Below are 15,514 nucleotides of genomic sequence, written 5' to 3' on the forward strand. Positions count from 1 at the left end.
TTTGAGATTTTTTCATTATCTACTTTCTTTTTTACCTCGTTATTAGATACTTATAATAGAATAAACTCTGTAAGGGACAATGATACTTAAAATGGATTACAGAATTTTTGTATTTTTAATACTTTCTCATTATTTTCTCAGTCTACCCAGCAGAATTCTGCAGAGTTGACTTGGATTACAGTCTTTGTCTTGAAAAAGTTTACTCCACGACACTAATATGTATATTATTTATATATATCTATCTTTTATATATTTGTACATAATGGCAAACATCATGCATTTACACTGCTTTTTCCTGCCTTTTCCTGGTGAAATATCCAATTATTGAAACAGGCAGAAAAATAGAGATGAGAGTGCCTTAACCATTTATCCTTTTTTTTTCCTCATGATTACTCACTGGAACTTTGCTTTCTAGTTAAAAGGTCACTCCTAAAGTTGGATTCATAGTTTTGCCATTCAGAAGTTATGATATCGTAAATAACAAAGCCCTGAAGACATCTTGTTAATCCTACTTTTGGAGAAAATAAACAAGCAAACAAAAAACCCTCCAGCATTCTTGTGTTAACATCATGGTGTTTTAAAGGAATATGGTATTTGGTAGCTTCCTCTGGTTGTCTATGAGATAATCTTATGCCCTATTAAAACTTAGCAGTTAATCAGAAGGGAAATCATGAAGAAAATGCCTTGGAATCATATGTGCCATTCTTCTGTCCAAACTAAGGTGGTTCCATGGGTACAAATAAGTTTATTTTTGTATTATTTCTTAGTTACGTTTTGAATCGTTAAGTTATGTCTCTTTAAATTAGTAGCAAAGAAGAATGTATTTAATAAAAGCTAATTCATGTTACTTTCAAAACATTGCCTGACATCTCTTCTGGCAGCACAGTTTAGTATAGGCAAAGTTGATAAAATTCTGTTTTCGTTTACCCCGTAACTTTGGAGTAACTGCTGACAGCTGCTGAGTAGAAAATGTCCTATCTGTGATAAATTAGCTGCATGTGTTGGATTTTATGAGTCACATCACTGAGCTACTCTCCAAGGAGGATCTAAAGAAAAGACCTTTCCCCTTTCTTATCCTAAGGCTTCTGTGAATCCAGCAAAATTTAGGCCTAAATTCTACTGGCAGTTATTTCTTCTTCAGGAGTATCCCAGGCAATTGATTCGCCCGAATTTAAATTGCATAGATAGGGTTGCTTTCTGATTGCCACATAGTTATTACATCAGTTTTATAATCATGTTCTGTTTCAGTGTTGGAGATATATTTAAAGAAATGTTTGTGTTTTTCTACATTGATTACTGAAATTGGGTAGAAGCTAAGAAGTGTGTCTACAGAGCTTATATTTTAAATACTGCTTGGTTTTTGTTTCAATGTGCAGGATGCAACCTTCAAACATTGTGACTAATTCCAAATATGACTAACAGTGGTAGGTTGGGGGCCCAGAACTTGCCTTCAATCTGATGCATAGAAGCATGGATTTCGGAGAAGCAGACGTCAGAATTTCCTTTTTTTTTTTGCTAGTGTTAACAGACTGTAAGTGGCATCCCATCATTCCAGAGGAGCAATTCTTTTATAATGTGCTTGTAGTGTACTTCATGCTGGATTAATCGTCAAATCCCATGTCCATGCTCAGGGATGTAAATATGCAACTAGAAAATGAAACTAGAGTCATAATATTTGTTGAAATCTGTTTTATTTGCTTCTCTTGGCAATCCCCATAATAAGGTCCTCTAGTGAGAGATGTTGCTAGGAGTGTATGTTAATTTTCATAGTGTCTGAAGAAATACTGTGATCCCATTTTATAAATGTGACATACCTTCATTTGTCATAACCAGAATACTGTATCTGTGTTTATCCTTTGACAGAAAAAAAAAAGTTACTGTGTCTGAAGGCTCTTAAAAAAAATATGATTTGCCTTAAGTTATCTAAATAATTGCCTGTTTTGTGATTTGATCGCAATGTTGATCTAACTAGCTTTCGTTTAAATTTATATCAGGTTCTATTACAGTCAAGGTACCCGCCTCTCTCAAAGCCTATTTAGAGTTGTCTGGAAGAAAAGTGGATGTGAGCTCAGAGATCCAGTTAAAAGATACACAAAGTGCCTCCAAAGATGATCACGTTACTCTAAGTGGTAAGGCTTACTAATCTTGGCTACCATTAAATGTCTGTCTGGCCTTAGTCAAAGACATCTACACTTTCGTTTGAGTTTATTGCTCTTGGCCTCTTCCTGTTTCATCTGTTTCAGCTTCACACATCTGCTTGTGCCATTGAACTCTCCATGTTACTACATGGCGCTTTTGTTTTGTTTGGTAAATGATTTGCAAATACAAACAACTGCTTCTCTAACAAAAATCTTAGAGCCAAATTCACCCTCAGCATTATTCCAGTGAATTTGTGGGAAGGCTGAATTTGACCCATTGCTTTGTTGGCTTAAGCAATCACATGTAATAAATCGCCAGGGAATGTCTATTAAAATACAATGAAAATTGTTCATCGTGCATCTCCGTTGGGTGGGAGGGTGAATTAAAAGGTGCATGTGGCATATTTATAAATGTACGGTATAAGTGTTAAACAGAGTGGGTTAGTCTGAGAAGTGATGGGTGGGAGACAGCTAGGAGAAGAGCAGAAGTTGTTGGAATATGGAGGAATAGAGTAGATGGAAAGGTGCTTGTCGTTCCTGGAAACATTATTCTAATGCATTTAAAATTGAACATGCAAACCCCAAGTCTTGCTGTTTCCTGCTACAGAAAACAGCCCTACAGTTCATTGTCAGGGTGTGTATATCTCTCCTTTCTCCAGACCTGTCCATCCAGAATTTAAGGCTGTTAGTGTTAGCAGTTACTCAGTTTGCTCAAGAGGCACTGTTAATGTAATGTGTCTGAAGGCTCCAGCTTTGTGGAAGTGTTATGTTGGTATGACCTGATAATGATAACAGATTGGGTGAGGCTTTGAGTTTTTCTTTGTTTTAAAGCTATGAGAATATGTGCAAAACTTCTTTTCTTCCCCCATTAAAATGGTAATTCTTAAATCCTCAAAGTTAGGAAATGTTAGAAGTGTATGTACATAATTTTAATATGTAACCTGCATGTATGCAATAGTCTTGAAATGTATAGGCATATCTCTTCCAGCCTTGAACAGTAACTAGCATCCAAGTTTATTAGTGGTAATTAAATACAAATTTTTAAAAACAATGGTTAAGACTCTTCAGGCTGGTAAACTGCAGAAGGGCCCCAGGTTCCAGTCAGGCTTTAGGTAACGAACAGCCTCGGCACTAAAGCAACACAACTTCCAGTGAATGAGGACCACTGGCCGGTCATCTTGCTGCTCTGGCAATGCTAAAGATAAGATTAGTGTTTCAAATATACACAGATGAATGGCTTCTCTGGGTTCATGATCCAGTCAGTGTTTATGTAGCGCAGTCATCGCTGAAGTGGAAGCAGTTTTTCAGCCTACCATACTGTATATAAATGATCCTGGCAGTTTAGGCCAAAAGCGGCTCCAAATTAGCTAACCCTCAAATATACGGATCTCAAAGCCAAGATCAGCAACGGTTATGCAAAGGCACCAGCATTTGGCCATTGATCATAGTTGTTTTTAAGAGGTTACAGCATTGTGCAAAAAAAGTATTAAATGTAGATGCAAAATTATCAGAATACAGGTAAATGGAAAATAGACCCTGGGAGGAATATTCTGCAGGATGCAATTCACCTAAACTAGTGCTGGGCTGAAGTGGCTTGTCTTCATCTTACAGCAGGCATTTAGCTTTGTTGAATGTTTTCTCTCATAATATAAGCAATGATCAGATTCTCCTGCTCTTTGCTCCTCTGCTCTATAAGAAGCAACAAACCTGAAGGGAGACGAATTATTTGGTTTTGGCACGTGCTTTGTTCCTTCTCTTACTCTTCTGAAAATAGCTCTTTGGCTTTCTTTGCCAAGTAAGTCAGTAATGTTTCTTTGACATGGCAAGGGAGAAGCTTCCTGCTTCTCCTTCTCTTTACCTTAACCCATAGGGACACTTATTCTTTCTGCAGCCAAGCACTTGTCCCTTCGTTCTCAACAATCTCTTCTTAAAGTTGATATATGAGAATTTTCTTCTACAAGTAGATGCTGAAATAATTAAAATAACATTTAATGCCGTTTCTATATCATAAAATTATTGTTTACTGTTTAAGTTTTAAATACAGAGTCTATAGCTATCTTTCTTTAGCTGCAACTAAGTAAACGTAAAATGGGGAGAGAGGAGGGGTTTTGCTGAGTGGGAAAAAAAAACTTATTACAAGAGGCATGGCAGCTCAGATTTTTATGCTTCTGAGGTCAAAGGTTTTTTTAAAAATAGATGGTTTTTCAGAGACTGGCCAGTTCTCATGTGGATAACACTGGAACTGGCTGCTTTCAGGAAGCTTTACTTGCCTCTGGGAGTATCGTGTGAGAGGTTAGAGAGGAGGCTCTCCAGTGAGAGTTACGTGTGAGTTGAGTGAATGTGCACCTCACTATCACCTGCTCCAGGAAGGCCTTCCCTCCTGCTCTTACTGCAGCTATCACCCATGTTCTCACCTTGCTTCAAGGCTCCCACTTCCACACTGAGTGAAGAGGTCAGCACGCTACAGTCCCCCAAGCAATGACATCCAGGGTTCTGCAAGATAGCCAAGGAAAAGACCTGGGTGTAGTCAAAGCAAGAAGATGAGAGCCTGGAGTGAGAGCTTCAGAGGCAGGGTGATGAGACTGTGAAAAGGTGTTTTCTTTTATAGAACAAAGAGCAAAGGACTTGCCTGCAAAATTGGCATGCTTGTCAAGGAAGGGATGGAAGTAGAGAACAGTGCCAGGGAGTTCACTCTTTGGCAAGGATAATTTGCAGATATAAGGCCTCTGTTTCCTTGACATCAGTAGGCACTCTTGTAGTGTGGTATGACAGTTATAAAAACAGATGTTCATGCTAAGCACTGCTCCAACTTCTATCTGTAAAACCATTTCTTTGGCCATCTAGTTTGAGAGTATTTGATTAATACCAGTAACTTCTGGTGGTAATCATGTCAAGACATTTTTTTACGTTCCTTGGCGAAGAGGGTAGGAAGAGAGGGTTCTTATGAGAATGTTCTGCAGGCTTCTCAAGCCCTTAAGTCTTGCTGCTAAATGACTCTGCCTTCCCTATTTCTCCAGGTCTGCCTGTATTCTTAAATCAGCTCATTTAAGAAGCCAGCAGAGACCATTAACTATATCTCGAACTACATTTGGAATTAGGAATGGTAGCAGGCTTATAAGTGATTCCGTGATTTAAGCAGAAAAGGAGCTTAGAATCACAGAATGGTTGGAAGGGACCCTAAAGACCACCCAGTTCCAACCCCCCCGCCATGGGCAGGGACACCTCCCACCAGACCAGGTTGCCCCCATTCAGCCTGGCCTTGAACACCTCCAGGGATGGGGCAGCCACAGCTTCTCTGGGCAGCCTGTGCTAGGGCCTCACCATCCTCAGGGTAAAGAATTTCTTCCTGATACCTAATCTAAACCTACCCTCTTATAATTTAAAGCCATTTGTCTTTGTCGTATCACCACACCCCTTGACAAAGAGTCCTGCCCCAGCTTTTTCCTGTAGGCTCCCTTTAGGTACTGGAAGGCCGCTAGAAGGTGTAAGCTTAGGAGACTCTTAAGGGTCATGAGCATGTTAAAAGGAAAGATTAAAATTAAAAGTAAGTGATATGTAAGTTCAAAGTTTAAAGGTAGGAACCTATGCATTCCCAAGGTAAGGAGTGTTTCAGTAGAAACATTGGTAAATGGGAAGAAATAATGTTACACAGCTGCAAAAAATTAAAATAAAAAATAGTGTATTAACAGAACTGTTCAGTAAAACTCAATCCCCTAGCTTTACATAGCATTAGTAACACTGCTGGAATGTGTCCAATTTTGAGTCCACTTCAAAAAGGATGTGGACAACTGTAGAGACTTTGAAGGAGAACAAATACTCAGAGACCTAAAAACATGAGAATAAAAACTAGTCTTGTTTTCTTCTAAAGAAAATGAGACTGAGGGAAAGTGAACTTTTTCACTATGTAAGAAATTGCTGCAGAGATGAAAAAAAATGCATTGTTCTCTGCACCCACGAGATGCAGCTAGAACTTGCAATTTGACCTTACAGAAAAGAAGGCTTAGCTAAATAGTAAGATAAGCTTTTTGGTAGTAATTGTAAGGTAAGTAACTGTCAGGAGAGGACACAGTACTTGCAGTACAGCAGATTTTGAAAAACAGCCCAGTCAAGCATGTCAAGTTAATTGGATCCTCTGGAAATGGCCTTTAGCCCTGCCTCCTCTTGTCCTAAGCCGATGTGGCCATCTGCTTCCACCTACTTTAAAGGAACTGCAAGGAAGGCTGTGAGGCATGTGGGTGGATAAATCTGGGGAGTAAATGATTGCAGTTAGTGGGCATGCAAACTTTGCCAGCTTGTGTGTTGACAGCTGTAAGTTCACTGGAAAAAGTCTTGCAGTCATTCCTTTGGATCCTTGTAGCTGATGGTATCAATTTCCAAATCTAACTGGAATATAATCCAGATTTACATGGTGTAAATCTTCTGTCTCTTGAGTGGTGCCAGTGACTCATCTGATTCCAGATCTTTTTCTACCCTTGGTCCCAGTTCCAGTGCCAGGTTCATATCCAGCAGCCACCTTTGACCTGATGCCATCCATCTACTTGGAGCCGAGTGAGCTTTTAACTTTGGCGGTCTCTTGCTCCATCTGGTTTTCAGTCGTGTGGTTTTCCTTGGTAAAAGTCCCACCGTGTCACAGGTGCTGCTCAGTGACTGCGGATGTTTGTCTTCACAGGTTACTACAAACTTCCAAGAGGTTGGAAAACCACCCTCTTCATATCTTTCTGCCCTCTGACAAGGAACAAACATATTCTTTGTGAAAGTCTTTCTTATCCCAAGTCAAGAAGCATATTTGTTCCCTTATTTTAGCCAGCGTGACAACAGCTGCAACAGTTCACAGGTTTCTTAGCTTTTCTTACTAATCCCACCAATCTACAGCACTAACACTTCACTGAGCCATATCCAAACAGTGTTTCTGTGAGCTATCTGGTGACCAGGCACACTCACAACAGGGCTCTCTCTTTCATGTTAACTTACACCTTTCCTAAGATGTCTGTCCTGGGGATGGAGAGGAATCTCCTGTTGTCTTCTCTAACTTTTTTTTTCCTGTGAAAGTTACCAGATACATGTTGCCTCTACTGTATGGATTGATCCATCATCCAATTATTGTTTTAATCACTAGGAACTCATTAGATGGCCACCTTCTTCATGTGCCTCTGGAGAGAGTGAGTCTGTCCAGTTATCGGATCCCTTTGGAAAGATGGGCATTGGCACCACCATGCTATCTCTGACTTGTTGGGTTTCTCCAATAACTCAGTTCAGTCTTTTTACCCTGTCTGGTTCTCCAGGTAGCTGGTGGTGAGCGGCACCTTCCTCCTCGCAACAAGCATCCACTCAGGCATGCACTGAAATAACGAGGGCTTTGTGTTTGCAGGAGGCTAGGTCTGGATCCCTCTCTGGACTGTATGGGATTTAGACAGATTGTTTGTACCTCAGTCTCCTTCAGCAGTAACTTCTCACGGCTCACAGAACGGCTCCTTGTCCCGTGGTACTGTGAGAGCTGCCTGTGAAGTGTTGGGGGCTCACCTTTGGGGTTGCTTTGAGGTTCAGCTCAGCCAATGTGCAAGAAGAGAGCTGACTGCATGAGCGTTTTATACCGTGTACAAGGCTTTGCGGATGTATTTATTGCTTTTGGTATCAGAAATTCTGGAGCATTTAGGGTAATTTCTACATTTTTAGCTGCATGGAATTCCAGGGTTAAACACAAACACAGTTGCAGGGCCAGTGAATATCGTGAAGCAAACAACTTGCCTTTAAAAGGGAAATAACTGAAAGAGCTTGTATCAGCCCTCGGCTGCAACTTAAGGTTCTGAAACTTAACAGCTGCGAAAGCCTACCACTCCCTTTCCCCCCTCTGCAGCTGACTTGTCTCTGCTGCATTCAGTTACAGCTCTGATCCAAGGAGTAACACTACTTGCTGTTTTCTCATTGTTTTCTCTGTTCTCAAGGCGCTTCTTCAAAACTTTGCTTCTTTCCTAGAAGCAATTTTTATTGAATCTTTGCCAGTAGCATTGAGTGAGAAGAGCTTTGTTTTACAGTTTTATACTCTCCCTCTAAACACTGTCCCTTTGTGAAGCTTTGATCCTTAAGTTATATCTCAAAAAACAAACAAACAAAAAAGGCTCTATCTGGAAACGATTACATTCCTTCAAGTCAAATAAGAAGTTAGTCCAAATTTTAAAAAATACATTAGATGAGATACTATCCTACAGATTTTTATTGGTTTCAGCTTACATTTAATTCAGGCTGTTCACAGCATTGTTGAGATGCACCACAGTGCTGACAATACCAGTGAACAGCATTTAAAAAACTTCCTTTTTCCCAAGTCTTATGCTATGAAGTTGGCCATGTAGCATGCTGGTGCATCTGCCTTTTCCTGAGTTCATGCTGGTGTCTTGACTGGTGGGTTTTGAAATGAAGTCCTTTTGTTTTGTATTCTCAATCCAACAGTTGTTTGGCTTTCATGATTTAAAAATGCAAACTCATCCTCAAAATCCACTTATGTTCCCACAGTATGGGCAGTGAGTATAGCTAAGACCAAATTGCGATCAAAAGGTCTCCAGCTAAGCCTTGTTGCTTGATTAGCACCTCCTACACATAGCTATTTAAATATCTGAAGCTTGATTTGAACCTGCTACTGGCAATAGGATTAATAACCTTAAAATACTTTGAAGATCTGCATCCCTGGGGAATGGAACTTGATACTGAGTTTGCTGCAGGCTGTCTTATATTTTTGCATTCCCTTCACAGGCAAATCTCCAAAAGAAGCATAAGGAACAAAACATTTTTCTAAGTTCACGTAGCAAATACAAAATGAGAAACAGAGCTCAGACAACAACTAAGCATTGAAATGACTCGTTAATTTGTCTCTGTGTTTCTTCAAAACTCTTCTTCATCTTTTTAGCAAAAATGTATCAGGATGAAATGAACAGGGCTGATTCTGTGCATCAGTGTTTGTTCCTTCTGCAGAAGTACAAGACATGGTGACAAAAACATGAGAGGGGGGAAACGAGTAGGACCAAGCACTCCAATATACACTTTCTGAAAATACATCGTTGTCCTGCATTTGTTGTGTCTTCTCCCCTTAGAAAGACAACTGTGTTTTCAGTGCTTGACTGCTAAGGGATCAGCAGAAATTTTCCTTGCATTACTTCGTTGGTTCATATTTTTGACACCTGGAGACTATTTCCTGTTTAATATTCAGACTGTTCTAATACTTTAAGGGCTAGAGACAGTTGTGTTCATTTCTGTTCTCTGATACAGTACTGGTACAAATCACTGATTCAAAGAAGCTTTCTGGGCAGTTGAATCAGAATACAACACATTTGTTCAACTTGCTAACGATCATCATAGATTTATTTGAAGTCCATAGTTAGATGGAGGATAGAACTGTGGATTCTGCCTTCCAGATCCTACCTTTCGAGTAGGATGGATGTAGTAAGTGTGTGGTGTGCTTGAGAATCCTGCTACTTTGCTGTAGCCGGCAGTGCAGAAATTGTGCTAGGACATCTGCGTGGTGATCTTTGAAGGCGTGTTGCAGTCTGTCAGCAAAGGATACAGAAATACTTCTTCATTCAATGGGCAAACTCAGTCAGCGTTGGACTCCTCTGAAAATCCTGTATTTCTAAACAGTGCCTCAGCCTGCTAGTGCACTGAAGTGGGCTTGGCCCGTAACCTTAAAGTAATCCCAGTTAGCAGTACCAAAAAGCTGAAACGCAATTGAAAAATTCTGGCACGTTGGCTTGAGTTGTGGAAACCAATGCAGTGATGTCAGTTGGAGTTTCGCCACTGGTTTTGACATGGCCAAAATTTTACTTCGGCTGTGTTACAGGTCAGAGCAGAGCATGTTTGCAAAGTTGTTTCAGAATCTGCCTTCCTGCCATCTCTCATGCTATTCCAGGCTCAAATTAGTTCTAAACTTAGAATTCGCTCAGGCACATGAACACTGAAATAATAATAAAAGATACTTTGTAAAAATAAACCAGAGTGAAGGTTGATCTTCTGATAAAGGCACTGATTTGGGACTTTAAAAATCTGTTTAATTCCCAATTTGGTCACAAGTCTTTTGTATAATTTGGAAGGTCACTTAATCTCTCTTGGCCCCAATTTCTAAATAGTAAAATGAGGGTAAGTTGAACTTTCTCCTTTGTCTGTTACACAGTGAGTTTTTCCGAGCGTGACCTTGCTTGCTAAGTTTATATGAAACATGTAAGAAGGCAGACATCTCGGGGTTGTGGGTTTTTTTAAGCCATTAGCATAAGAAAGCAGTAATAGTAACACATCTAGTCATTTGGATCATCAGGTCCTACAGCATCTCTTTTCCATGTTTACAATGGTGATGAAAACTTCAAATTACATAACCAGACCCATGTTTGATGTGGTTTTTATTATGGGCTAGGAAATATGTCTATGATATTGTATAATAAAAAAAACCACAGTAAAAAAAATACTGTAATAACAAAATATGGGAAATGGGATGTATGCAAAGAACTATGTCAAAAAGGAAGTGTCAGAAGCTCTGGTTAAATATACATAAATTCTACCAAAAAAAGTATTGAAAATATTTCCAGGGAGCTTGAAAAAAGGTGGTATGAAAGTGATACATTTACTGAGTGCCAGAAGAAACTAAACAGAACTCTCTTTTCCAGGTCACATGAATCAAAGTAATGAAACAGACAAGTGGATCAAGGCTGACACAGAAAGTGGCGAAGTACGTCTTAAAAGCCAAAGCTGGATCCAGTCTGTCAAGCTGAAGGTTTCATAAAGGCAAAATAGCCAAAGCGATCAAATCAAGAAATTGTAAAGGAACATTTCTCTAAAACTAAGAAACATTGTTGATACGAATTCTTATAGGAGACAAACACTATTTAAAATGAGGGCTTTTTAAACTAAGATTTGCCTGTGACAGTGGCTGGTTGTTAACAGGTTTTGTTTACTTTTACTGTCTTTTAGGAATTACACCATTTAACATATTCAAAATTTGTATATCCAAGTCAGTCTAAAAGCTGGTAACTTTCAAATAAAAGTTGGGGGCTATAAAAAAACAACACAAAAACAGCACTTTCAACACCTGGTATTTGAAAATATGAAAATTTACTTCTAAGGTAATCTGCTCTGCAAGCTATATTATATATTTTATAGAAATATATCTTTCCTGTGGGACTTATATTGGTTTATGCAAAATGTGGAGAATTTTCTTCAACCAAATTGTGTATTTTGGATAGGATAAAACCACTTTCAGAGCTGTAATTCTTACTTGGCCTTCTTGTTTTGTGTTTAACTCCTAAGCAGTTTCTGCCTTGTCAATGGGCACTTTATGTGTCAAACTACTTGTATGAAATGATGACACCCATTCCATGTTGTCCTGAACCACTTGTGGATAGAATTAGCAAGTCTATCTCTGTCTACCATTTGTCTACATAGAAAAACTTTAAAAATAAATTCTCAAAAGTGCAACAGGTCTGGCTGATTTCAAGAAAGAACACTCCACCACCAGGACTTCAGATAAGATTCCATATGAATGTTCTCCTAAAATAAAAGCTATTATTGGAAGCTATTGGGCTAATTAATTTAATCTGTTTGATATGTTTCCAGTCATTTACTATCAGCCTCGCATGACCGGACTCTAAGCTCTTGGAGGCAGAAAGGCAGAGGAAGGCGAGGGAAGTTTGTGTGCCCTGCACAAGAGACCATTGTTTTTATGAAGGACTTTGTGTTACTGTGATACAAACGCACAGTAAAATAAACGGAGCTTTTAAAAGCCTTTCCGTTTATGTAGGGCCCCTTGTAAAAGAAGTACTGAAGTTTGTATTTTACAACTGAAATGCAGGAATACCTGCCAACTGAGTGGATGGAGAGTAGAAGAATTTTGAGTGTCGGCTCAGGTTTTAAATGTGTGTATGTACTTTAGATCATAATCAACATAAAATGAACTTCTCATTTCCTATCGGATTCCAAAAGGGGAAGTTGCCCCTTGCTAATTTTCTGCAGAAGGGCAGCATTTTTACTTTAACTAAGGGTGGTAAAAAATTCCACAGTTTCCCTTTGTGTGTACTGTTTGCTTGGATGGGGTGGGCATTGTTGTCTGTGGCAAATTATATATATATTTTAATATGCTAATATATAAAACAGTAAAAATATAATTACTAAAAGCAATATAATATTACTAGTTATTACTAAAAGTTATTATACTACTGTTAAAAGATATACATTTAATAAATGTATAATGGTTTTAGGTTTCCTGAAAAATTTTTGAAACTATTACTTCCTGAGCATAACAGCAGACAAAGTGAAAGAAGCACTCCTAAATTTATACTGTATTTGAAAATAAGTGTAGTAGATATTTCACAAAACTGAGTCCATTCAATGGTTCCATTATTCACCCAGAATACAAAGATGGTCAGCCTCAGCAATTAAGGTCTTATTTTTTGGGACTGCTGCATCAGCTATTTAGGGGAAAGCATAGTAAGAAAGCATGTTATTTCCTCCATGTTCAAAATTCAGCAAGCTAATGCATTCATATTCTAAAACGTGCTGTAATTAAACGTAAGGACAGCCAGTTATTTCCTACAAGTGTAAGTAAGCCATCAGAAAAATGATGCTACCGGTGAAGCTACTCTGATTATATTCCTTCTAAGCTAATAAATGCTGAGACCACTAGAACTTTAACACAAAAAGTCACGAATGAGCTGAAGAAAGTTAAATGTTTGGAAGTTTCCGCCAAAGACATTTGAGCAGTGCTTTCTTTTGCTATAATGAGGTGAAACTTTATATCTCTAGACAAGGAAAGATTAGTGGGTTATCAGTAATCATGATTTGAAGGGCATATCCCGTGTATGCTTATGGCCCGTTTCAGGGGAAACCATGTTCTTACAGCTGGAGAAAAATTAGTCTGTAATACTTTTCTCATCTGTGCTCCTTTTCCTTTGAAGCTCCTGGCTTTGTCTGCTGCCAGCTAGCCTGTAGTTCAGCTCTGAAAATGTAACCATCAGCTGGCTTAGAGAGGTGAACTTGCAGCCTGAGAGGGCTTTGTAAGAATTAGTGCTCTGGGTGCACAAGTGACTGTTGAAAAGTAGAACTGTGCTTAAAACTGTGCTTAAATGTGCACGTACAGTTGTGTATTAACAAATAGGCAGTCACTGTGCTTCCTTGTTCAAGAACACCACTTGACGAGTGTGAAATTCTGTGGGAAGTCTGAGTGTTTATGTTCTGGAGAAGACCTTCCTGGCAAACGAGAACCCCAAGCACATACAGATTTTTTTATTGCTTACTCTGCGTGAGACTACAAAAACTTCTCCATATTGAAAGATGAAGACAGCTTGAACCAACATCTGAAAGTTAGTAATGCGTTTCAACGCAGCTGCCTTGCTTGAAGGCATACGTGCTGCAAGAAGGGTTCACAATGCATGCTTACTAATTCAATAAACAGTCTTTTATTAAAGGATGATTAATTTTAAGAAAAATACTGTGTTCTTTTCATGGTCTTGTGGGAAAAAAATAAATAAAAACCCAACTACAACACCAACCTTGAGCTGTAGGTGTTGCACGATTTCTTCATTTTTCATTTTGAAGAGTTTGTTTAGTCAGGCTCTGACTTGTGTTTTTTGGTTAAGGTGTTACCACCCCTGCCATACCCAAGCCAGGCAGGAGGATCAGCATCGTTATATTTTTCTTCCTCCGATTTGGCTGTATATTTCAAGGCAGCTTGCCTGCAGCAAGAGTTTAAAACAATATATATGACAAGAGGAAAAAAATTTTGCAGCGGCTGTTCCTACAAAGCACACTAAGAGCTTCTTTGTCTTAACTGAAGCTCTCAATATTATGAGAGGTGTTGTGGAAACTAGGAAAGATGGTAATTAGATCAGAGTCACAGAATAAATTGGGTTGGAAGGGGCTGTGGAGATCACTTAGCCCTGGTGCTGCACGAACCAGCTCCAACTAGACCAGGTGGGCATGGCTGTGCCAGCTGAGCCCTGAACGTCTCCAGGGATGGAGATTGCACAGCCTCTCTGGGATCTGGTTCAAGCGTTTGACCAGCCTACCGATTAAAAAATAGTTTCCTTGTGTGGAATCAGAGCGCTCTGTATGCCGGCTTGTGTCTGTTACCTCTTATCCCAGCAGTGTGCACCTCTGAGAAGAGTCTCACCTTCTCCTCTCTTCTGTATCCCCTGATCCCAGCGTTGCAGGCAGCCATAAGGCCTCTCCCGCCCCGTGCCTTCTCCTCGTGACTGAACAAACCAATTCTTCTGGGTGCTCATTTCATACCCTGTGCTCCAGTCCTTTGACAGCCTTGATGGCCCTCATCTGCGTTTGTTCTGGCTTGACTGGGGAGCCTGCAGTAGCTGATCCAGGAGAGGATCACTTTCGGGGCCCAAAAGCACAGCCTGTGCCATGGCTCCCTGTCCTACTCAGCCAGTAGCTGTCACCTCTTTCCTACTTCTGTGACCCCTCTGATCTGCCCCAGCATTTTGTGGCCACTGCCCCCTTGCAGTGTTGTTAGAACACAGAAACAACGAACACAGAAACGGGGGAAAGTCAGGCCTGCTGAGACAGACCTCAAAAATAAGTTCATGAGCAACCCTCCCCTCTCCCTCCTTTCCAGGCACCGTGTCTCCCTATCAGCCCAGCAGCTTCCATTGGCTTCCCCGAGCTGAAGAAACTCGACCCATCACTTGCAGTCTTTTGAAAGCCTGTTTCTTTCCATCGCTTCTGCAACTTGGCTCTTGGCCTGCTCCCAGCTGCACAGAGCAGCCGCCCCCCAGCCTCCCTCCCCTCTGGCTCTTGCCTCGCTGTCTGCAGGCCAGGAAGCTCCCCCGGGCCGAGCACACGCATGTGCTGGCTGGGGAAGAGCCGGCTCCCCGCATCTCCCATCCTCGTCAGGCAACTCAGCCTGGCCTGGTGTGTCACAGCCACTGCATGGTAGCCTTCCTCCCTCCTAAGCTCATACAGTATACGGTGTATAGACAGCACTAGGAAAAAATTCCAAATGGAAGTGGTCTGTTATCCAACAGTAATGTCACTACGATATTAGTAATATTATTATTTTTTGCTTTTCCAAAGCGAAAACCAAGAAGGTGGTTACAAAAGAGCCAGACATACACAGCTGTCATGCTTGCGCCACCACAGCAGGAAAGGGCAAGTGGGGAGGGTTGGAAAAGGAACACAATTAGTGAAGCGGGGAGGGCTCCTTTTCAACCACGGCAGGAGATTTTATATTTTTTTAGGTAGAACACTGACACACTGTATTAGCCACATGAACACAAGGCTGGATCTGTTTTTATATTAGGGAGGCCTGCGCCGCTGAGGAATGTGTGCACAAGTTATATGAGCTATAAGCTCTAAGCTATAAAATAAAAATCATCTCATCCAAGTCCAAATTCCTG

At 40.2% G+C, this 15,514-nt stretch overlaps 2 protein-coding genes across 2 annotated transcripts in view; one reads left to right on the forward strand and one right to left on the reverse strand.

The window, feature by feature from the left end:
* The window catches only part of FAM185A (family with sequence similarity 185 member A), a 51,961-nt gene extending 38,305 nt beyond the window's left edge, over positions 1-13,656 (forward strand). Inside the window, exons 7-8 of the mRNA XM_083820930.1 lie at positions 1,995-2,129; positions 10,781-13,656. Of these exons, the coding sequence (XP_083677056.1) occupies positions 1,995-2,129; positions 10,781-10,896 (251 nt within the window). The 3' untranslated portion in view covers positions 10,897-13,656. The remainder of the gene's footprint in view (positions 1-1,994; positions 2,130-10,780) is intronic.
* FBXL13 (F-box and leucine rich repeat protein 13) overlaps positions 4,495-15,514 on the reverse strand; it is a 72,645-nt gene continuing 61,625 nt past the window's right edge. The window contains exon 8 of the mRNA XM_083820957.1: positions 4,495-10,077. The gene's annotated coding sequence lies outside the window, so the exon portion shown is untranslated. The remainder of the gene's footprint in view (positions 10,078-15,514) is intronic.

The sequence above is a fragment of the Anser anser genome (assembly GCF_964211835.1).
Source record: "Anser anser genome assembly, chromosome: 1".
In the NCBI taxonomy this organism is placed as follows: Eukaryota; Metazoa; Chordata; class Aves; order Anseriformes; family Anatidae; genus Anser; species Anser anser.